General features: G+C 40.1%; 1 protein-coding gene across 1 annotated transcript in view; it reads right to left on the reverse strand.

Moving 5' to 3' along the window:
• The window catches only part of GLDC (glycine decarboxylase), a 44,985-nt gene extending 23,307 nt beyond the window's left edge, over positions 1–21,678 (reverse strand). Inside the window, exons 1-8 of the mRNA XM_032676831.1 lie at positions 21,421–21,678; positions 21,249–21,327; positions 11,336–11,471; positions 6,438–6,602; positions 3,620–3,697; positions 2,775–2,922; positions 2,323–2,519; positions 75–171 (exon numbers count right to left, since the gene is read on the reverse strand). Of these exons, the coding sequence (XP_032532722.1) occupies positions 75–171; positions 2,323–2,519; positions 2,775–2,922; positions 3,620–3,697; positions 6,438–6,602; positions 11,336–11,471; positions 21,249–21,327; positions 21,421–21,636 (1,116 nt within the window). The 5' untranslated portion in view covers positions 21,637–21,678. The remainder of the gene's footprint in view (positions 1–74; positions 172–2,322; positions 2,520–2,774; positions 2,923–3,619; positions 3,698–6,437; positions 6,603–11,335; positions 11,472–21,248; positions 21,328–21,420) is intronic.
• Between the last annotated feature and the right edge of the window lie 2,396 nt (positions 21,679–24,074).

A 24,074-nucleotide genomic window follows, 5' to 3' on the forward strand; every position in this document is an offset into this window, starting at 1 on the left:
TCCCAAAAGTAAAGCTAACTCAAATTGTTCAACTCGTTCCTTTCTAGCACTGAAAATAAGGCAGTACAAATTACCTGTGCTGTGCAGATGTTGCTGGTAGCTTTATCCCTCCTGATATGCTGCTCACGTGTTTGCAAAGCAAGTCGGTACACTTCCTTCCCACTTGCATCTCTAAGTTACAAGCAAAAATGTTGTTTCTGTTACTTTAAAATTGCAGTAATTTATGATACTGGGCTTTATGCATGCTAGCCTGAAACTATTTATCTATCCTCAGAGACAGAAGGGTGCTGGAGAGAATAATGCATAAGTCAGGACAGCTATGACACCAGATAGCAAGACTGAAGTCTCTGAATTTCTGTTTTCACCATGGCCAGTCAGTAGACTATGCAGCTTAGTTTACCATCGGTCCATCTAGAAGAACTTTGACAGGGTGGAGAAGTGGGCTCACAGGAACCTGAACCTCATGAAGGTCAACAAGGGAAGTGCAAAGTCCTGCACCTGGCAAAGAACCCCAAGCACCAGTACATGCTGGGGGCCGCCCAGCCGCTTGGCAGAAAAACCTCGGGGCTCCTGGAGGACATTAGAATAAACATGAGCCAGCAATCTGCCCAGGCGGCAAAGGAAGCAAATGGTATCCTGGGCTGCACTAGAAGTGTTGCCAACAAGGGAGGTGATCCCTTCCCTCTCTTCAGCCCTGGTGAGGCTTCACCTGGAATGCTGTGTCCAGTTCTGAGCTCCTCAGTGCAAGAGCAATACAGAGGAAATGGAGAGAGTCCAGTGAAGGACCACACAGACATCAAAGAAACTTGGCCACCTCTTCTATGAGGAAAGGCTGAGACAAGAGAAGAGTCAGGGAGGACATCACTAAAGTACATAAGTACCTGCAGGGAAGATGCAAAGAGGATGGAACCGGACTTCTATCAGCAGTTCCCAGAGACAGGACCAATAGAAATGCACACAACCTGAAACACTGGCAGTTCCCTCTGAATATGAGGAAATGCTTTTTCACTGTGACTAAGCACCAGCATAGGTTGCTCAGAGAAACTGAAGTCTCTTTTTGTGGAGATATTAGACACCTGGACACCACCCTGGCCTACTGACTCTAGGTTGAGTCTGACCCAGCTTGAGCAGGGGGTTGGACCAGATGGCCTCCAGAGAACCTGTCAATCATTCTGTGATCTTGTGATCAAAACCTTGAAAAAATTCATGGCAGAAAGATGCACTGAGGAAGTATCACAGCTTTTATCCATTTCAACTTTTTCTTTTCCAACTTTCTTGAGATGCAGAAAGATGAAGAAAAAATATTACTATATAAATTAAATATTTCTAAGCCTTATCGACAACTGTGAATGTTTTAGATATTTTGGTTACTGAAGTACTTCTGAATAGCTTCTGTGCCAAACATATGCAGTCTTTCCACAGACAACTGCTTTGTATTTTAATTATTACTAATTAGACATCTTGTCAAAATACAAGATGTCTACATCACCACCAACAAGAATCAGAGGCAAGATTTTACAGACTATTTCTCTGCTTTGTTTAGATGAAACTAAAATTTGCACTAGATTAAGCAGCTTCTTATTTTGGAGGTTCACTGAATTTTCTACTTCTTTCCATTTATGTTTTGTAAGACTGCACGTTAGAGAAAAAAGGCATAACAGCACAGAATAAGTGGAATAAATTAGCTTGCAAAGCCTCGTGCCATCACAATGAATCCACTCTGCTTTTGGTTACCTTTTCATCCCACATTGCCACAAGCATTACAGACGGTTCACAGCTTCATTCCACACAAACGGAATTCTTGAAGCTTGCTTCCTCAAAACTGAAAGCAACTTCTATTCTCACAGTTTTCAAGAAAAATGTGTCTGGTACAGCACCATGGTCAGCTGTTGTTCAGCACAAGATGGTCACAGTGAGGTTTATTACGGTTTCTTATGCATTATTAAAATCTCTGAGGGGAGACTTTATTGCTCTCTACAACTTCCTGAAAGGATGTTGTAGTGAGGTGAGGGTTGGTCTCTTCTCTCAAGTAACAGGATGAGAGGAAACAGCCTGAAGTTGTACCAGAGTGGTTTAGGAAAAAGGTTTTCCCAGAAAGGGTTGTAAAGCATTGGAACAGGCTGCCGAGGGAAGTGATGGTGTCATCATCCCTGGAAGTGTTCAGAACGCATGTGGAGATATGGCGCTATGGGACATGGTTTAGTGGTGAACAAGGTGGTAGGTTGACAGTTTGACATGATGGTTTTGGAGGTCTTTTCCACCTTAAGGATTCTATGATTTCAATTTTCCCTGAAGGCACACGATAGCAAAGGGAACCCTTACCTTGTAACGCCCACCATCCTGCCCGGCATCATTCTCACTAGATTTTCCTTAACAGCAAAGAATGCCGCATGGGGTCCCCCATAGCACAGTGGCACACCAAACCTCTGGGAGTTACCCAGGACAACATCCACCCCAAACTCTCCAGGAGGCTTCAGAATACAGAGAGCCAGAAGGTCAGTAGCACAGCAGGCGAGAGTCTGAGAACAGAAATGCACAGATCAGTCAGCTTCCTTTCTGAAGAAACAGTGTTTGCCTGGGAGTTAAATTTTTAAATATGGCTTCAAACAGTTCCATATCACTTGCACAGAGCTGAAGTGCATTGGTTGTAATGGCTGTAATGGTTATCAAGTGGATGGAGCTGAGATAGTACCTCATGTAACATTTAGTTTCTATGAATATGGCTGTTTGACACATCAGATTGTTATCAGTCAGACCAATAAAATTTACTTTACCCCATTTTGATGAGCTCTTTCAACAAGTTCGGAGAAGTCTTCAATCTTCCCTTCAGTATCCGGATACTGAAATAATACTCCACTGACATCCTTTCCATTGAAATCCATCTCATGGGGTAATTTGAGCTCAGTAATAACACCTGTATAACTGGAAACAAAAATATACAGAAGACAATGTATTTTTACCACTTCTTACCTTGGAGTGATACTTAAGAAGTTTTCATGGACTTATATATGACTTTTTTTCTTTAAATATAGAGAGTCGAGCATGCTTTGTAGCACTAAACATTGAGAAAGTTTCATGTCATGGTATATAGTACTGAAGAATAACTGCATTTGACATCATCTTTTGAAATATGGAGCAAAGCAAAGCAGAGGATGCATAAGATACTTGATATCAACATTTTGCTGCTTTAACATGTTTACCTTTGAGAACTAAGTCACATTTCTAGAAGATGATTACTGCAAATTGTAAACTTAAAATGGATCTAGCTTTCATTAAAAGGGAAGATTTGCTATCTAGGATAATTCATTTCCTAGTAAAAAATAAAAGACTAGGCTGAATTCAACAATCAAATGCATTTGTGCAACAAATTAGGAGGAAAATTAAATATTCTCTTTTTATCATATGTTTAGTCTTTTTTTAAACTGCTTTAATTTCTTTCCAGTTGTATTTGAATGGAAAACTACAAGCAATGCCAAACAATAACAGATTTCTGCTTCTACTTTGCAAAGAAAGCATAATCTTACAGTTCAAAAATGTTAAGTATATGGCGAACAGGTACAGATGAAAAATGATTCAATGTAAGTGAAAAGATATGGTGGAAAATGGAGAAAAATATTACTTTGCTCTGGTTTGAACCACTGCTATAGTTTGAGGGTGACATCGAGCGTCTACATAGAACTTCCTTCTTTTGTTGTGTCTGTTGAAAAAAGAAAAAAGAAGGGTTACATATCAAGAATATAGTTTCTCATGTAAATAAAATTAGCTTGTTTCCTACAAGTGTGTTTTACCATGTTAAAAGGTAGTTGTAAATATTGGTTATTGTAACCAGATTAAGTGTAAGATTGAATGAAGGTTCTGATACATTTAAAATAAGAAAGTTCATTTCAGACACTCAAATGAGACTCATACGTGACAAAAATTAAGACTACAAAGCAAAACAAGAAGCCACTTTCAGAAGCTGTGGGAATGGCTCCACACACACACTCTTTTAAAGGAATACAACTGTGGTCTTTAATACAGACTCTCAATGTTGCCCTGGATAAATAAACATGAGCCATCAAAGTACTTAAATGGAGTCTGAGAAGACATGGTATCCCTGACCACGGCAGTGGGGTTGGAACCAGATGATCTTTAAGGTCCCTTCCAACCCAAACCATTCTATGATTCTGTGATAAGACAATTCCGTACTTTTCTCTGGTAAACACAATTTTGTGTCAGACTGAGGCTTTGAACAAGTGAATAGCTACAAAACAGCATCTGCTGCATAACCTGCTTTCTGACACACAGCGCTACAGTGGCCTTCAATCATTCTCATATTTCATTTCATTTACAGGTCCCTTTCAAATGCCTCTACAACAAACATCCTTGAAAGTAGATTCGGATATACCAGTAACAACTTCACTTTTGTCAACTTAGGAACAACTTTTTAAACACTAATGGAAAAAGACAATGTACATCTTCAATTTTCACGGACACAAGAGATTCATGCCACAGTCTGTTAGACTATGTAACAAAAGGTCCTCTGCACTCCCCTCTGATGCAATGGCAGTTGAGAGAACCCAAACAACACCCTGTTCCTACTGCTCCCAGGCCCTTTACAGGGGATGTCAGCCCAACTGAGACCCATCTCCGCAAGCGCAGAGGAGCAAAGAGGCTGCAAGACACGTGGGAACTCTTAATTATTTAAATAACCCAAACAGACACACCCTCTGGGTGCCACCTCCCACCTGGGGATGCATGAGAGAACATTTTGGGATAGCAAGGGTTTACTATGAGATGTTTAGAGGAAAAAGAACAGAGCTAAGTGATTTCGGGAGCAACAAGTGTAACAAAATAGGAGTAAGGGGATAAACTAGGCCAGTCTCATACAAATATTGGGTGGCTGATGCACTTGCACCCAACCTGTGCAGTCTGTCTCTCTTCTCATTTTAACAATCAGCCTTTCTGATTCCTTTCATGAGTGAGGGGACTCTGTACTCTGTGTGTGTCTGTCTGTCTGGGTGACAGCAAATGGAATAGTCAGACCAAGGAGGATCCACAGGTCCATAACACAGCAACGGAAGCACCAGTAGCTGGGCTGGTACCACAGGCAGAGTAAGTACACTCTTTGCAGTATGTCCATGTGTTTCTTGTAGCAGGGAGCCCAGAGCTGGGCACAGCACTGCAGGGTGTGGACTCACCACAACGAGGAGAGGGAGGGATCCCTCCCTGGCCTTCTGGCAGCACTCCTCCTGCTGGTGCAGCCCAGGAGACTACTGGCCTTTTTGCCAACACTGCTGAATTGTGTTCAATATGATGTCCCACAGGACACCCAAAGGTCATTCCAGCAAAGCTGCCTTCCAGCCTGCCAGCCCCCATCACGCATTCCATATGCCTGGGGTTGTTCCTCCCCAGGTGCAGGACTTGGCACTTCCTCTTGTTGAGCTTCACAAGGTTCCTGTCACCCTCACAAGGTTCCGTTTTCTCCAGCCTCTCAAGGCCCCTTGGGATGGCACCATGACCCACTAGTGTATCAGCTGATCCTCTCAGTTCTGCATCATCAGCAAGTTTGCTGAGGATACAGTCTGCGCCATCATCCACATCACTGATTGGACCCAGTGTTGCCCCTGGGGTATGCCATTAATTACTGTCCTCCACCTAGAATTCATGTCACTGATCACCACTCTCTGGGCCCAGACATTCAAGTTTTCAATCCACCTCATTCCCACCTCACCCAGCCATAATTTTCAGTTTCTCTTTGGGGATTTACGGGAGACCATCAAAGTAGACCATACTCACTGCTCTTCCCTCCCAAGCCAGCCATTTTATTGCAGAAAGTTATCAGATTGGTCAAACACGACTTCCCACTGTGTGAATTCATGTTTGTCCTTCACATGCCTGGAAATTGTTTCCAAGACCAGCACTTGTTCCATCATCACTGAGTAATCGAGGTGAGGCTGGCCTGGCTGGTAGTTCCCTGCATCCTCATTCCTGCCCTTCCTGAAGATAGGAATGACATCTGCTTTCCTCCATTGCTGAGGCACCTCTCCCAGTTGTTCAGAGACAATCAAGAGTGGCCTTGTACTGATACCAGGAGGATCCCTCAGTGGCCATGGGTGCATCACATCAAGACCCTATGTATGTCCGATTTGCTTAAGTGTTCTCTAACCTGACCCTCCTCCAACAAGGATGTCTTCCTTGCTCTAGACTTCTTTCTGTCCTTTCTCTGGTCATTAGGTTTCTTAAGGCCTTAGATGTTTGAGTTAAACATTTATATCAACACTGAGAACTTCTCTGGGGGTTTGGCAACATTATAGTTATACAGTGATCTGCTCACAGTGAAAAGGCCACACTCAACTTCAACCCATTCACCTATCCATTCCTACACATGGACAGATGCCTTCAAATTCCAGAATTACTTCCCACTGTTGATTTAACCATACATTTAAACATAGTACCTGTGACATAACTGCATAGCTTCTGCAGCTGCTGTCCCCTCATCCAGCAAAGATGCATTAGCCACATCCATTCCTGTGATATCACACACCATAGTCTGGTAATTTAGCAGGCTTTCCAGCCTGCCCTGGGATACCTCAGGTTGGTAAGGAGTATACTGGGTAACCCTGTAAGAAAATAAGTCTGAGTTTGGGTCTAGGAAAATAAGTGTGTAACAGAATTATGCCAATATATAACTGCACTATGTCATAGGAAAAACAAACAGTAAAATGTAATTCAGTAACGTGAAAGCTTGTTAGAAAAAACCAACCTTTTTCTGTTGTTCTGTTTTGTTCTGTTGTTAAAAAAAAAACCTGTTATTTTTAGACAACTGTAATTTTTTACTGTCCTGGAAGCCTGAGAGTAGTTTATCTTCTGGTGTTGAACTGGCTTTTTACAGGAGAATAATTTCATCTCTCCATTTTGAAAAGAGATTACTTTTAAAACAGAGGTGTGAGGGCATCATGGAGAAGGGATAGGGTAAGTAGGTGTCGACTGTGGGAGAACTGAATCAACAATATCCAAAAAATGCTTTATTCAATCATATCTAGGTATGACACAATCTTTCAACGCTGTTTCTGAAGCCTTTTACTAGTCATATTTTCCCCACTCTTCTGGGAAGAAAGACACTTGGTATTTCACGGAATCAAGCTCAGAAATGTGCAACTTCTTGTGAAATGACAGTTTCCATATATCTTAGTGGAGGGAAGTGAGACTGATCTAAGTTTTATCTGTTTTCACTTGGCAAACAAAACAGTAGTGGCAACATAAGCAAATCCTTTGAAAACACAAGCATCAAAGGGAAATGCTCCATTGTAACAGTCCAGAAAACAAAGCAGCATGGGTCCAGGGATGAAAGGCAAGAACAGAGGTCAGACTCTCCTCTCACTGCTGGAAATTTCGTCACTGGATTCCACGGTGGTTTGGGACAGACTTTATGCCAGATCGAATTTAGGGTAGCAGCCAGAAACAAGTGGTAAGTGGGAACACTTGTGGCCTCTGTTTTCTAGCAGTGGAAGAAGACAGCAGTTTTTTTCCTTAAAAGGCTGGTAGCAAGCCTAGACTTTCAAAAAATGCTTATAAGTTAAGGTATAAGCTTTAAAGAAGCTCAAATCATGTAAAGTCAATAGAAAGTGAATAACAAAGATTTTTAAAGAACAAGGTGATATAGAGCAAGATGAGAGCAGCAACAAAATAGTAAGGTGAGACAGAAGGTAGAAAATAGACCTGAAGAGAATGCTAGAAGGCCATATTCAGTATGTGATTTCAAAGTGTAATATGGGATGTTAATGTATTTACTGTCTATTTAAATTATACATCTGCACAAAATATTCACATATACTATTCAGTACAGTGACAGAAAGCAATAGCTATGTATTGAATACATAAGCATTGATGATTTTCCCCAAAATTGCAGGTTTTTTCTCTTTTTTAGCCAACTCTAACACTAAATTAATTATCATCATATGACTGCATAGTTCACAAATGAGACTATGTCCTAGGTTTCATGCAACATTGCTAATCCCAGCAGTGGGTTTTTTTTTCTTCACAGCTGCTAAGCCCAGTGTTAAGTTTGTCAGATAAACTTTCAGTTTGGTAGTATTAAGATTCACTTTCTGAGTAGTCCCTGCCCACTCAGTTCTCACCAATAAAGAGTTATTCCAAACACCTTTCGATGCACAGTGACTTTTCCTGCTTAAAAAAAGAAAGAAACTCCTCTGGAGTTGAGGTTAACAATATTGCTTTCTCATTTTACTTCACCTAAGAGTCATATTTTGTATTATAACTTGTAGGAGGAACTAGAATTAAGAATAATAAGAGTAAAAGCATTGAGTTTAGTTGAAATACATTAGAGAAATTCTACTCCACATAGTTGGGAAAGTATACTATATTACAAAATAGCATTAATGAGGCTTTATGATTTTGATGTGGTGGTTTTGAATGGTAAATACAGTTGAAGTGAAACCAATCAATTTCAGGAAAATAGAAAAAATTCAATCAAGAAATCTTGATTTCCAGTATTGCCAGAAATTACAGTGCATGAAGCTTATTTCAACTGGTAAAGACACCATTTTAACATAAAACCACTTACTTAAACACTTACTTTGAGGTTTTTCGGCATTTTCTAAGCATCTCTATCTTTTATATATTCTACATCACAATTTCTTCAAACAAAATATCTGGCTTTAGTCTGCATTCTGACTTCTGCTTGATTCTATACTACACGGTAAATGACTTTTTAAAGTAATTTAAAAGCAAACTCTTTTAAAGTAATTATTGCATAGTACGCAGTAATTTTCAGAATGTAATGCATAAGTGCTGAGTGTTACTAGCTAATAAGTTTAATAATTTACACTACAGATCTGAGTACTGCAGGCATCATCAGTACAGGTATTTTATTCTTACATATTTAATGTCTAGGGACAAAGGAGTCAAATGAGTTGTACTTTGGAGACCTCTGCATCACGCTCCGTTGTAGGTATTAGTGTGACTTCAAAGGCCTTCTTGATTTGCAAGGTCTGATAGGTATTTTTATGCACTTCAGCCCCAAAAATAAATACTACACTGGTGTGACCTATATGTTAATAAAAACTCTAAATGTAGTTGATTTCTGAAACCAAATATTTTCACATCTTCAGTTATTCATATATTCATGGCAGAGCACAGAATTAATTTTGTATGCTACGAGGGAAAGAACTCAGCACATCAACTGTGAAAAAACGTAATTATTACATTAATGGGGGGCTGGGAAGATGATTAACGGTAAGATTAGAGAAAACTGGGAAGTTATATTCACATTCCAACAGAAATTAGAAGTGGACAGAGATATAAATCATTGTCCAAATCTTTCAAAGAGTTAAAATTCCAACTTAAATGTGTTGATTCTGTTAACAGAATCGGATATTTGGGAAGACTTCTGTGGTAACTAACCTTATAAAAAACCCAGTATGGTTCAGTAGTCTCATTTTCAGCTGAAAATACATTTGGTTCTAAAGTTTTCTCCTGAAATCTACTCCTATGCTTCCTACCTTCTCCTAGCAAGTCCAAGTGTCCTAAATACTGCGAAGTCATTCACTTTTGTGTTAACAGACTTCTAGGAACAATCTTTCATAAAATTATTTTGTTTAGCAATGCAAGCCTTGTTCTAATAAATGCCAAACAACAGAAACTACAAGTTATGTAAGAGAGAGAGATCAGAAACAACGAGTCTGAGCTTGCAGCATTTTCCTTGGAGCTGCAAAGTGAAGTGTGTCAGCATGGAAAGTGTTACACATCCAGCAGATGTAAGGAGAGGTCTGACTTCCTAAACACCTTCCATAAAGCCTCTGTAGTTGCTTTTGCACATATGCACACACACATACACGCCTTTCCCCAACAAACATTTTAGCCTTCACTTTGGCCATCTAACAGTTTAGCTTTTATCCATCTAGTTTTACTTTACAGTATACTGCAAGAACAGATATGTGGACAGACTCTCCCAGTTGTTTCATTAACACTATATCATTTTTTAGGATTTAAAAATAAGCAGTCAATTTTGTTCCACTTAGTTTTTAAGTGTTCTTATCTTTGCCTCTATCAGTTAATAACTTGTTTTGTGGTACTGTATTGAAATATTTAGTTTGTATATGTTGCAAAAAGTAAGTGAGAATAAAGCTAAATAAAGCTTTGTATAGATGTACTGCATAGGTTCCTTGAGTCCAAACAGTGCAACTTTATCACCAGTTCAAAAATGTGCAATGCAAATAGAGCAAAAAATTTTAAAATAAATAGACTTAGAGGCCTACAGATATGTAGACACATTTATGGCAACCCAAAGTATAAAAAATTATGTAACGTCTAAGTAACGATGGATTTTTACACTGACTAATATAATCTTTTGATTGGTTGTTTTTTCTTGTTTGGTTTTCTGAATACATATATAAACTTTAAATACTACTTTTATTAAAATAAAAATTACCCAGTAATAAAGATGACAATTATCATTTTAACACAGTACAAAAAAAGGATCTTACTGACTAGTGATAGGTGAACTTGTAAACTTAATGAGAAAATACAGGGTATCAGTGACATTCAGTCTGTTGGAAAGTGAGATTCCACATTAGATTTAGCTTTTCCTGTTGCATCATTTTTGAGTTACAGTCCTTTAAAAACTGAAATGTCAGTTGGGTGATCAGCTGTGATGTCAACAGGGTGATCAGCAAGTACAATATTCTCAGCCTCTTCACAAATGAATGATCATTTTATGATAGTTTTAGTACTGCTCCTGTTCATCAGTGAATTATTTGATCAGACAAGAACTCACCTGATGGAAACACATTCAAACACTTGAAGGTCTCTGGTTTAAAATAAAATAAATCAAGAAAGAAATACCAGGAGAATAGCCTTTAGAATTTTCAAGGTTTCTTACTTCCTCATAAGAAAATCATGATCAGAGTATTGCACAGTGTTTAACTACCTCCACCCAAATTGCATATACCAGTGGAGGAGGAAGCTGTTTTAAATTTAGGCACAAGTTAGAAAAGAATTACTTTTGTTTAGGAGTTATGTATGTATGCTTCCTTAAAGCAAACAAATATTCTTGTATTAGTTCATAATAAACAGGAGCTGTGAATATAAGTCACAAAATCAGTAATATTTTACAAAGAAAAATGCATCTTCAAAAGTAAAAAGTATTATTTTTTCTTTCTAGCTTCAGCATGAACACCATAGTTTTGACACAGTAGGATACACATCATTAGCAAATACATGAAAGCCTTAGTGAAAAAAACAGGTCTAGGGTATATTTCTCTACACTCATTCATAAGACAAACTTCAAATGTGTATTTAAACACACATATTCAACAAGAAAATGGTACGTTACCATCCTGCATTCTCCAACAAATTCCGTGCAATGGGCTGGGGCACTGAGCAGTTGTAATAACCCATGCCTATGTAAGACCGCCATATCTTGTTCTTGCTTGCAATATTGTACAGAGTTTCGAGGACTTCGTTTTCACCTAATTGAAAAGAAATTATGTCAGAATATTACAGCTACACATAACGCTAACAGTTTTTAACTGAAATGTCTTGTACCCCAGTGTAAAAAATATGCAACACTGGTGATGTGAGTATAAACAGTAGCAGAATAAAGGGCAGCCCAAAATCAGGAAAGATAAAATAGTAAGGTGGTGAAACATTCTGGGAAAGTTAAAATTCTGACAAAATTCTGGAAAATGCAACAACTGAATAATAACAGGGTTTCAGCCAACGTGGAAAGAATAGAGAGAGAAAGAGCTGCAGGCAAAAGGCTTATAAAGTCCTTCTTGTGCTAACACAATGTACATTTGACCCAGAAGAGACCCATCTTGCACATGCATTAGAATTTACCTCAGCAGGCACTTTTTCTTAGCTAAACCTTGCAGAAGCAACACTGCATGAAGCCATAGCCATCCATAACTGTGATTTAGTGTTTCTAACAGAGTCATATTTATACAAACTGGGCTCACACCAAGCACCCAGTAATAATTTCTTTGTATTAAAAAACCTTATGTACTCACATTTTCCCTAAATAGCTGATAGAACAGTTCTTTTAATTCAATTTGAATATGCTTCACCAGTTTATTTAAAAAAAAAAGTGCCAGAGTATTTGTAGCTTAAGAAATTCTAAATGAGATTAACTTTTAAATGAGTCTGCCAATCTAGTTTGAAGAGATAACACAATGATTTTGAAGTGTTGAGAAGGAAGGCATTTTCACTCCCTCCCTCCCCCAGCCATAGTTTACTCTTTGGTCATGCTTCTACATACTTCTCAGTGTCCTGAAGGCTGTGCAAAAATCACATTGAGTCAACCTAGTCCTAGCAGTTAATAAAATAATGCTACCAAACATCTGCCAAAGGGCTGTATCTACAAAATATATTAGTAGCTGAGGATGCAGAAAGATGGTCAGTAGATTCTCTTAGGATCACACAGACAGGCAAGTCTGACAAACCTAACAGACTGGGGTGGAATTGTACAGCAATCCTCCTAGGTAAGGGGAGCAGACCTTTTTTCTTCCTCATCCCACTCTGACCCCAGACTGCTGTATTAGAGCAGTTACACCAAGTTCTGTCCATTCTGTACTTCGACTGGGAAAACAGCCTTTGTGATATAAGGCTACAAATCATGAAAAGTAGAATAGCTTGGACCCCGGATGTCTCAAACCCCATTTTCTCTCTGTAAGTTACACTAGCAAGAGGGATCAAGTCAAAACAGTTAATTCTCTGGAATGTGATGGCAAATAATTATTAGGTTTTGAATTAATTTCTAGTGCAGTCACTAATAAGGATATTAGAACTTTAGCTCTGATTTCCAAACTTGTTTATATCTTCTACTCAAATTGCTACTGTTGCATTCCATGTATAAAGATTTTTTTTAAAAATCTGGTTTTCAATATATTTCTTCCACAGTCACATTACACCTCTCACAGTTTTTTTTTTACTGGTGTTCAGTTCTCATTTCAAAGTTAATTTTTCTCTGCCTTTTACTCAGTGTTAACCATCACATCTAATGTATAAAGCCTGGTTGTTAATTTCAGTAAACTGCAATTTTTTTTCTGGAGACTCAAGCGTTATATGCTTATAGGCTTGAAGTCAGCAATGTCCAGGGCAAAATCTCTAAAGCGTAGTGGAAAGCTCCATTCCTCAAATAATCTTCCCACACAGTTTATACCAGACAGATGCATTTGTTTTTTTTAAGTGAGAGTTTAACACTGCAGAGACCTTCCTCTACCACTTGCAAACCCGAAGTTTAATGAAAGACAGTTTGGTTGCAGTTTCAGAGGAAGGCTTCTATTCTTGCATAATTCAAACATCAATGATTTCTTGAAAATAGTAATGAACTTCCAAATGCAGTTGAAGGCAGAAGTTGGCTATCATTTAACTTGCTCAGTCTCAGACACAAAAATGCACTGAGTGTGACTTCTGCAGTAAACACATACCACAAATACTGTACAATATGCCCGATAGCATTTTCTTTGTTCGCCCAACTAGGTGTTTCTTCTAGAGTCATTTCTCAGCAACTGTAGTGAACAACCACTACGTGCAGCCACTTAGCTTGTGCTGGAGATCTCTGAAACAAACCTGCTTCCAAATTGATTGATTGATTGACGGCACAAAGCCAAAAGCCTTGCAAGACTGCAAGCAGCTTAGGTAGTAATTATGCTTAAGAGTAGAATCACATCCCACCAAGAATATCTGCACTGAAGATTCTAACACTGAACAGATTTTTAATTATTACATTTTAATGAGCTACCTGGGAAGACATTTACACAACTAATTTTAATCAGGGTGGTAAAATGCTGGAGGGCACACTCCTCTCACTCCTGCTTCACCTCACTTACCCTGCTCCTTTGGTCACTATGAAGGCAATGGCAGCAGTACAGCTCAAATATTCATCTCCCACACTTGGCATACCTCTTTAAAGAGACCTGGGACGAAGACTGCCTTGAAGTACTTCATCACAGTATGTTCATCACAGGAAGTTCATAAGTAACTGCACTCCTGAGCAGGGAAAGTCAACAGCCCCTGATTTATCTGTACAGGCTGGCTTACCTATGACCTAACATAAGTCCATGCAGATTTCATTAATTCAGTGTTTGCTTTATGCTGATAAGGCTCTGAATTCAAGTAGAAGTGATGTAGGCACAGGTGAGAGAAATGTACATAGGAGTCCTAAGACCAGAGAACAAGGCAATGAAACCATTCTTAAGAGTATGCCCTGCACCAACAGGAGGGGCTAGAAGAGATGCAGCCAGGCTCTTCACAGCCATGCATGCACAACAGGAGTGTGAGAGACTGAGGCTGGAGATAAGGAGAGCTGGGCCCATGAGGACAGCCCAGTGGTGGAGCTGGGCCTCCATCCTTGGGAGTTTCCTGTTCTGACTGGGTAAAGCCCTGAGCAGCCTGGTCTGAGCCCACAGCTGAGCCTGCCGACCCGGGTCCCCACTGCCCTGAACAGGACCCTGTGTCTCTGTCAGTAGCCTTAACTCCCATTCCATCAAGCCTAGGTTTCCTACATGTATTCCCATAAAGTTATTTTTGCAAGGTGTCTAACTCTTTATTGATCACTTCGTAAATAACTAATGCTAATATCAAGGCAGATGAATGCAAACCACAAGAGTGGTCTTATGCACGTTTAAAATTAATTTTCAAATTCATAATGAAATTGCTAAGTTTCCATTTTTGTCCACAAGATTGTCATGAAACCCAAAAAATTACAGACTTTTTCTGCTATATAAAGTATATAACTTGGAGCACATGAAGTGGAAATGGTGTATTATTGTAAATAATTTATTCATTTCTTTAAAACTAAAACATATGAAGAGCAGGATTTCTACTAATTTCAAGATATATGGTTCAAAAAACCCCACAGCTTGAGAGATTGTGTTACTGATCTGTTTTTTTTTATTCTTCCCAGAAATGGATGAAATTAAGAAGCAATATGTAAAATGGGGAAATCAAACTGAAAGAAAAATTTACTGTACTTAAATAACAGTTGGACCCTGGCCATCACACTCAGCTGTTTGTTTCCAGTTTTCTGAGACTAAACGGTTGATGTGCCTTTATCATGAATTCATTTATTGGCTGCACAATAAAAATTCTTTAAGAACCTTATTCAGCAAAAAATAAAATTGCCAGCTAGGTTGCTGCAGTTGATCTTTATTCCCCTCATTAACTGATTAAAATTATGATCAAAGACAATATTCAGAATAAAGTACTGATCCTGCAATACTGCTATCTTGTAATTGGAGAAAATTTAGTGAGAGTCTCAGCAGTAGTTCTGTGAGGACATTTTCAGATTGCTATGTCTAAAGGTAACAAAGGTAAAATATATCACAAAATAGTAGGAGGGCTTAAATTATCAGATCATAAAATGATAACACTTATTGCTGCTAGTGTTTTTGTGGTTAGCACAGTAGAGTTGCCTTGATCTTTTGAGATACCTGCAAAATAATAAGGTACCAGAGAAAGAGAGAGAGTTCAAGTTGTATTACTTAAACCTCACAACACAAAAGGGAGATGACTATTTGTATGATATAATTTTATTCACTTTATGTCAGATCTCAAAAAAAAAAAAAATCTAACTTCCGAGATCAAGGAAGCAAGATCTTCAGAACAGCTGATATAAGAAAAAGGGGATTAATTTATTTCTCTTGCTTTAATAATTAATTTGATCTCCATTTAAAAAAAAAAATCAGATTATATTAAAGCAAATGAGTTCCAAAGTACTGTCAGACACATAATACTGCTGTAAGACAGCATAAGGATAGCGCCTGTTCCAGGTGCTGTGTCCAACCAGAAACTACAAGATATGGGCCGAAAGCCAACAGCATCTGTTGCCCTGCCTCTTCCTCCTGCTTTCACTCAGGCTACCTGCACTCACCCAGCCAGTCAGGACCTGAGGATGCCACGAGAAGCAGAAAGCATGGACGAGCTGAGAGCCAGCAAGATGCCTGCCTTTCTGTGTTCTACTCCTAGGGCCTGCTGCCTTTCAAAAGAGCAGCAGCCTGGAAGTGCCATGAGGAGGAGCAACATGAGAGGAGTAAAGTACCAGTGGTGGCAATGCAGATTGCTGCACTACCTGTGGCAACACTCTGCAGGGTAACAACTACCCCTGCTACAGGTGAAGCTACGGTGTGGACTCCAGTAGCAAGGAATCCAAAATTACTAAATCAGCTCTAAAAATCTGACTGACATTAGCAAATCATTATAAACTCACCCATAATTAATTTTTAATTAGCATTTTAAATCTAAAATCCTAGTTAAAGTAGATTCGACTACATAAAGAGTAGTTAAATTTGAAGATACAAATAATTTTATTACAATATGACTGCTTCTGAGCAGTATTGCTCCTAATAACACTTAAACTGGAGACCAAATTGCATTCTTACATAGATTTTAGAAACTTATGTTTATAAATCCTAAAATTTGAGAATGTAACTGGGAATATTTGGGAAAAGAAAATGTGGTAGAGTTTGTAGATGCATTTTTTAATTAAAACTTTTTAAAAATTCAAATCCTGAAATAAAAAGCAGAAGTACATAATGTGCACAAAGCAACATAAGGATGGACACAAAATGGCAACATTGTAGGGATAACTATGACTGATAAAGACAGTAGGTTTGTAGGGATAAAATAAAGAGGATTACACTTATATAAGATAATCTGTTCCTTTACTTCAAATGGGTCAATCACTACATATGTGCTAAAGCTTAAAGAAAAGCTTACTTACGGTAATAGTGGGAAAAAAGTTCTGTAATACCAGCTGATCACAATTAAGTATCAAACAGACATCTACCCTTGTTGTAAATATTGATTGAACAGAAGTTACACGCCAAAATTACATTTTTCCTCAACTATATCTGCAGAAAAATCTAACTGTAAAAAAGCTCCTTTTCCAGAATCAAGCTGAGGTACAGGACCGCAATTTACTGTTAGTGGAAATCAGATACTGTGCCGTTTCACCTCTACTGGCTTTCAGTGGCATGTTCAGGTGATTTTACAATACTGTCAGTGGCCTCATGGCAGCAGACATTTTTAAAACAGCTCTTTTGTGGTCAGAAAATGGATATAGATGGTTCTGCCATATTACATACTGAACAAAGTATTTCATTTCAGAAATCTCTTACCACAACAAACATTCTTTCTCTCCTTCATCCCTGACCATGCCAACACAGGGAAAAAATCTGCCGATACAGGAACACTAATAATTATTGCAAAAGAATTTCTAGTGTAGATGCACTTGTAACAGCAAAGCTCAGCATTTACCAGAATGGCTACTTCTTTCATACATAAGCAAAACAAATCACATAATTATTTACGTACCTCTAAGATCATCAAGTCCAACTTTTGACAGATCACCACATTGTCAACTAGTCCACAGCACTAAGTCAGGTCCAGTTGTTTCTTGAACAATTCCAGGGATGATGACTCCATCATCTCCCTGGGCAGCCCCATCCAATGCTTAACAACACTTCCAGTGAAAAATTTCTTCCTAACGTCCAGTTTGAACCTCCCCTGGTATGACCTGAGGCCATTTCCTCTCAGTGCCACTAGTTGCCTAGGAGAAGAGACTGACCCCAACCTGGCCTACAATCTCCTTTCAGGTACTTGTGGAGAGTCATAAGGTCTTCCTCAAGCCTCCTTTTCTCCAGGATACACCAGCCCAGCTCCCTCAGTTGCACCTCCTAAGACTTGTGCCCCAGACGTTGCACCAGCTTTGTTGTTTCTGTGGACATACTTTAGCACTTCAATGTCATTTTGGAATGAGGAGTCCAGAACTGGACACAGGATTCAAGGTGCAGCCTCACCAGTGTCTAGTACAGCAGGATGATCCCTTCCCTGGTCCTGCTGATCACCCTATTGCTGACACAGGCCAGGATGCCACTGGCCTTTTTGGCCACCTGGGCACACTGCTGGATCATGCTCAGCCACTGTTGAGCAGCACCCTCACGTCTTTTTCCTCCAGGCAGCTTTCCAGCCGCTCTGCCCCCAGCCTGTAGCACTGCCTAGGGTTGTTGTGACCCAAGGGCAGGACCCAGCACTTGGCCTTGTTGAACCTCATACCATTGTCCTCAGCCCACTGATTCAGCCTGTTCAGCTCCCACTGCAGAGCCTTCATACCCTGAGGAAATGTCCACTTAAGGCTAGAGACTTTCTCTCTTGGCATATTATGTCCTTCAGGGAAGTAATGAAGCTTGATTGTTCCACTGAAGAGTAGGTCTCTGCTAAAATGTCTCAGAAGGACAACATAGGTACAAAATAATTGTGCTTCTACTGTGTTCAGAGGTTTTATTTATCAGCAGCGGAATATGCAATGTCATTTTAAACAGCTCTTTAATACAAGCTGCATCCACAGGAGCCTCTTTTTTTTTTTTTTACTGCTATTCCATACACCCAGTCAACTGATTTTCAATCTTTTAGACAACTTGTTATATTACATTACCAATGGAAGGATCTGTAATACTATCTTCCCTATTGACAGACCTGATCAAAATTTGAAGATATGCTTACACATCAAACTTACACATCAAATATACACACTTGAGATGAGGTCTAAAACTATAAAATTTGCCAAAAACCCCAAAAATTGCAGAGACTATGATACTCACCTAGATGTACTTTTCATGGTGTGTGCATGGTTTTCTTGGACTGCATGTCTAGTTCTATCTGTAAGCACTGACTTCACCATCAAGGACTGACTTCGATGAGACTTCAGTGTGAGCTTAGCTGTGTTTGTTAGTACAAAGGAGCAGCTCTAGCACAGCTGATTTGTTCAGCTGCACTCTACCTTGTGAAGTCACTATTTTTTTAATTCAAGTTACACAGATCAGTGGAAATGTATATTTACACCACTTGGAAATACTGTATTACAAATTTTATAAATGCTAAAGGTCACTGAGTGACATGTTTTGCATTGTCTTGTCCTGTTCTTTCATTTTATGTGTGAGTTTGGGGGACAGTGGGAGCAAAATTGTCTTCATACAGATAAAAAGATGTTTAAAATAGAATACAGTTTTTGTGATATTCCCAATTTTGCTATTTCCCTCTAATACAAGGGATATGATAGAGAAATAATGATGCACCATACTCACACAAGAAATCTCCCCCTGATGAATGGACAATGTTCTCTCTAACGATACATTAATGATGAAGCAAGTTTCACTCAGACTATAGTGTCCTGGGCACAAGATGTTCAATGTGACATTGCACAACTTTAAGCTGAGGCTTTTAACTTTTCTTTTGCAAGCTGTGGAGTTTTCTGCCACCAATGCAGTGGAAAACCAGTGATTAACAACGACACAATAATTACAAAAGACAGTTCAGCACATTGGCTGCAGAAGAAAAAAGCAGTAGTGTGCTGAAAGAAGTTTTCTGTACCTCATGCAAGCATCTCTTTTGAAAATTCTCTGTTGCATGCTGTGCAATGTGAGACTGCATCACGGTCACATTCTTTCAAAGCTTACTCTAAGGGGACAAGAACAGCATAGCAAGTGGAGCAAAATGCCAGTGAACTAAATACACTGTTAGTTAATGAGGTCCTGTTGCACAGTGAGAACCTGCATACAACAGAATAGCAACTAATGCACAGATATGTAGAAGACATCCACTTCAAAACTGTTATGCAAATCAGCATTAGAGTACTGCATCAAGATTTTGACTTAGGTTGACATCACTGGTTTAGTTTTCCATAATGTATAGCTATTTTAATGCCCAACTCTACTGTATCTTTTTTATGTTTATTTTGGTAATGTACAATTTCATAATAGTATCACATTAATTAATAATAAAAAAAAATAACAAGAAGAAAGCTTTTTAAGACATAATTATTAGCCACTAGCTGCATTTAATCCCTCCTGCAGACCTAAAAACATAATAACCTAGAAAGTTCTTTTTTTTGAGGATCAGTGAAAATCACTTGTCAATCATGAAGTACCTTAAAATACATTAATCATAGGAAAATATGCCAAGCAATACTTTCAGCAGTTATAAAGACAGAAGAAGGTGATTAAATTCCACTTCTCTACCCAGCCTCTCCCCATTTTAATAAGATGGGAAGTTATGAAAAAATAAAATTCCGTTGTACTAATAAAGCATTTTAGAAGTAGAAACTTTCAGTCCCTATTGAACCCCTTCTGGCTAGAATCTGTCTTTTCAGGGTCTAGTATTCCTGGCTGTTCATTGTGGCACTGCCTCTCGCTTGTGATGTCATCTCGGAGTAACCAGATTGAACTGGCCGAGAACCTCACCAGAGCTGCAGGCCTGAAGTTTACACTCGAATTACAGCACACAGATGAGCAATGAGAAAATTCCAGAGAGAGGGATCAAGTTTTCTACAAATCAGACAAAGGATCTTCACACAAAAATGAAGTTAATACTGAAGTAATTGATTCCTCTTTCTGAATGGTCACTGAGCTTTGTCAGTTTTAGTGGAATTGTTTAGCAAGGGGGATTTTTAAGTGTTTCTTTCACTTACAGGATTTCCAGCATGATGTTCACAGATATCTCTCAAGACTGCAGTTATGAGGTAGAAATTCTGCGCTGTGCATGCTAACTTTTAAAAACATTAATATCTAAAAGCACATCAAATCACATCAAGTTTTCTACAGCAATTTACTAAATTATTGTAGTGCCACAATAGCTGGATCAAATGTTTTATATTCTTCCAGTTTACTCATAACCCTCAATCAGATGGACTCAAAATGCTGGCCATTAGTCTACTGTGTGTCCATCATATGGAGACATGGGTTTTTAGTGTTATTAAAGTACGCAGGTTATTGCTGGCGGGGGAAGAATAACAGATCCTGCAAATACATAAGAACAAAAGACAGTGGACCATTTGAAGCTACAGTCCACACTAAGGGGACACCAGTCACACCCTTCCCTCGGTGTCAAGTTCTAGGGACAAAGTGAAGTCCCTGTAGCACTTGAGCTCCAAAACGGGCTTTTGGGCAATCCCTATCTGCTACACGCATTCTCCTACTGATTCCAACAGGAGAGCAATACATGCAGCTGCCGAATTACTCTACCGAGTTGGTCGGCGAAGACTGAAGTGTCGATGATGGTGATGCTACACTTATTTAAGTCTTATTCACTTCAGCGGGAAGATCTGCTCGCTACATATCTCAGCGGGGACACCGGGGGGGGTGGGGAAGGAGTGTGCACCCCAAGCCCCCATCCTCGGCCTCTGGCAGCTGGTAGGGGCCGCGGGAGTGCGGGGGGGCTCCGGGAGCACCCCGGGCCATGCGGTCACTTACAGACGTGGTCATCCATCCTCAGCGGCCTCCGGAGGCGGATGCTGGCCGGGATGGTTTTGTCCATCAGCTCCTCGACGCTCTGCAAACAGGCGACGGTACGCCGTGGTTACCTCGGCACAGCCCGAGCAGCAGGGCTCCGGCCACGCCGCCCTCCGTCCCGCACGGCGCCTACCTGCACCCCGACGGTCCGCAGCATCTCCCGCTTCTCCTGCTCCCGCGGCCCGATGTGCCGCCGGGAGAAGTCATCGTGCCGCGGCAAGAGCTGCTCGATGCACCGCGCCGCCTCGCCGCCGCCCCAGCGCCGCTGCCCCGCCGCCGCCGCCCCCCGCAGGTGCCTCGGCGCCCCGCGGGCCGCCAGCCGACCCCAGAAGCGCCCGCAGCTCTGCATGGCCCCTCCGCGCAGCCCCCGCCGGCGCCGGGCACTGCACTTGTGTGCGGGGGGCGGTGCGGAGCGTCCCCGCCGCCGGCGCCAATGGGGCCCAGGGGCGGTGCCGCGCTCGGCCCGCCCCGCCACCACCTGCCCGCCCGCCCCGCCGGCCCTGACCCCCCACCGCACCGGGACCGCCGGCGAGCATCCCTGCGCCGGCTGTGCCCGCGGCTCCCTGCGCACACCCGGGGGACATTTTCTCAGGAAAGAGGGTTCCCGTCCGTAAGAGGCTTGCTCGAACAGGATAAAAAAGTTTCTGTGTTTCTGCAGCAGAGCGTGTACTTGCTTTCGGGTGGCGAGCTTGAGAAGCAACCCATGTCACTGTCCACAACTACTACTGCTGTGTGTCGGTGTGTGCGTGTCTGTGAACTTTAGTACTTGTGGTGATGTTAGTCTTAGGGAGCGGAGAGGTAACTGGTACCTGCTTTCCCCCCTCTTTCAGTTCTGTGTCTCTGAGGATATCAGCAGAATTGCAAAGTTGTATCTTTGTTTATAAACAGAACCAAGTATAACCACGTTGAGGACATGTATTTGCATCAACGTTTAAATAGAATAAGAATGGCAGAAAATAATATTCCCAAGACATATGTTGGTTTCGTCTTAATTGTATCACAGATGTCTGTCTGTCTTCTGAATTCAGGGATATAACTGCTCACTACTTCCGACAGAAGAAGATCACTGACTCATGCAAGCTCTCTACTCTTGTAGTAAACATGGAATTACTCCTCTGATATAATCTGAGTTATCCTACCTACTCCATTATGCAGGAAATGGCACTCACAATTTATGCCAGTGCGTATTTAGAGTAATGACTTAAGTCTCTTGTTTCAGAATGAGAGAGCCCCAAATTAATACACTAAGCTGAGATGAAGCTCACTTCAAACTGCAAAGCTGTTTGTTGCAAGGCTTTGTGATATAAATCCAATACCGACTTTAGCAGATTGCTATTAAAATATAATTGTTTTGTTTTTCTCCTCTAAATGTATATATTGCTTCTTTATAAATATGATAGTAACATGAAGGGAATTAAAATTTTGCTGTGACTCTTAACTTGAGATAATATAACAAGACTTAAATAGGAATATTAGAAAAATACATTAAACCCACAAACCATATTACAAATTATTTCTTGTTATGAATTCGTACCGAAATAAATTTCTTTTAAAAGTAATTCCAAAGCTGTTTGAAACAATTTGCAGGTTTTGTCCAAATATTCTTGCAGAATGTGTCCAAGTAATAAGCGTTCATCAAAATTTATCCCTTTTCTCTGGCAGGTAATATTGGCATGATATTTCACACAAGATAAGCCATTACAGTCAGCTCACTTGAAATGGTAACTTTGATAGAATTGTTTCTTTAATGCGAGGTCAGAGTTTTATAGTTCCCTGTAGTGCTACAGGAATTGAAGTCTGGAGGGAAGACAGAAGCATCCTAAGCATCCCAAACCATGTATTGTCTACCCACAATTCTTCCTCTTCCGGAAGTAAGCCCAGTTTTAGTTCAACTTGAAAACTATGCTTTGGAGCAGGAAGACTGGAGAGATGAGCCAGTGAACCATGCAGTAGTGTCAAGGGATGCCCACTTCATCTGGAAAGCACCACATCTGGAGTGGTTTGTTAATACTTTCTTATTCAGAAACTTAACACAGACTTCACCTTAGCATGTGTTATGTGCAATCACTGTGGTAAGGATACAAGCCTGGCTTGTGTTCTTGATCAGTTAGTTCTTTACTGCCTCCTGAAAACTGTATTAATGGCCTTAACAAGGAAATGGCAATCTTGAACAAGAGATGCAATAGAAAATGAAACTCTGATATCAACTGTGGACAGTGCTTTGATATCAAAACAACAAAACCTAGCTAATCTTGTAGCTTCAAATAAACCAATCACTTAAAAGTACATGGCCAACAAAACCAGTTGTTTTCATTTCAGCATGTACATCAGCAGAAAGAAGGAGGTTTCCTGGAAGAGAGGACAGGATTGCAAAACAGTGTCTTGCTATTATTACAGCAATTTTTGCAAAGCTCAGAGATGCATATATCTTGGCCTGATGAGCTGACCGTGCGAGTTGCTACGTAGCTGCTAGGGATGTCAGCTTTATTAGATAAAGCACAAGACTCTTAAGAGAAGTGCCCTATACCTTTTAAATTAATGTGACATGGTATATGTACTCTTTTTAACACTGATAATATTTCACTTTATATGAATGACTTGACTCCAGTTGTGATTTAGTTAAAAATTCTATTGCAGTTCTAATACTACAAAGTTTATGGGTGATGTTAGAAATATCATTCTGTGCTCTTCTTAAATCATGAATTACCAAAATAAGAAAAGTGTGTTATATTCTTTTAAGATTCACTTCAACTGCCTTCCATAACCCACAGCTGAAAGTCTATGCCA

The sequence above is a fragment of the Chiroxiphia lanceolata genome, chromosome Z (assembly GCF_009829145.1).
Source record: "Chiroxiphia lanceolata isolate bChiLan1 chromosome Z, bChiLan1.pri, whole genome shotgun sequence".
In the NCBI taxonomy this organism is placed as follows: Eukaryota; Metazoa; Chordata; class Aves; order Passeriformes; family Pipridae; genus Chiroxiphia; species Chiroxiphia lanceolata.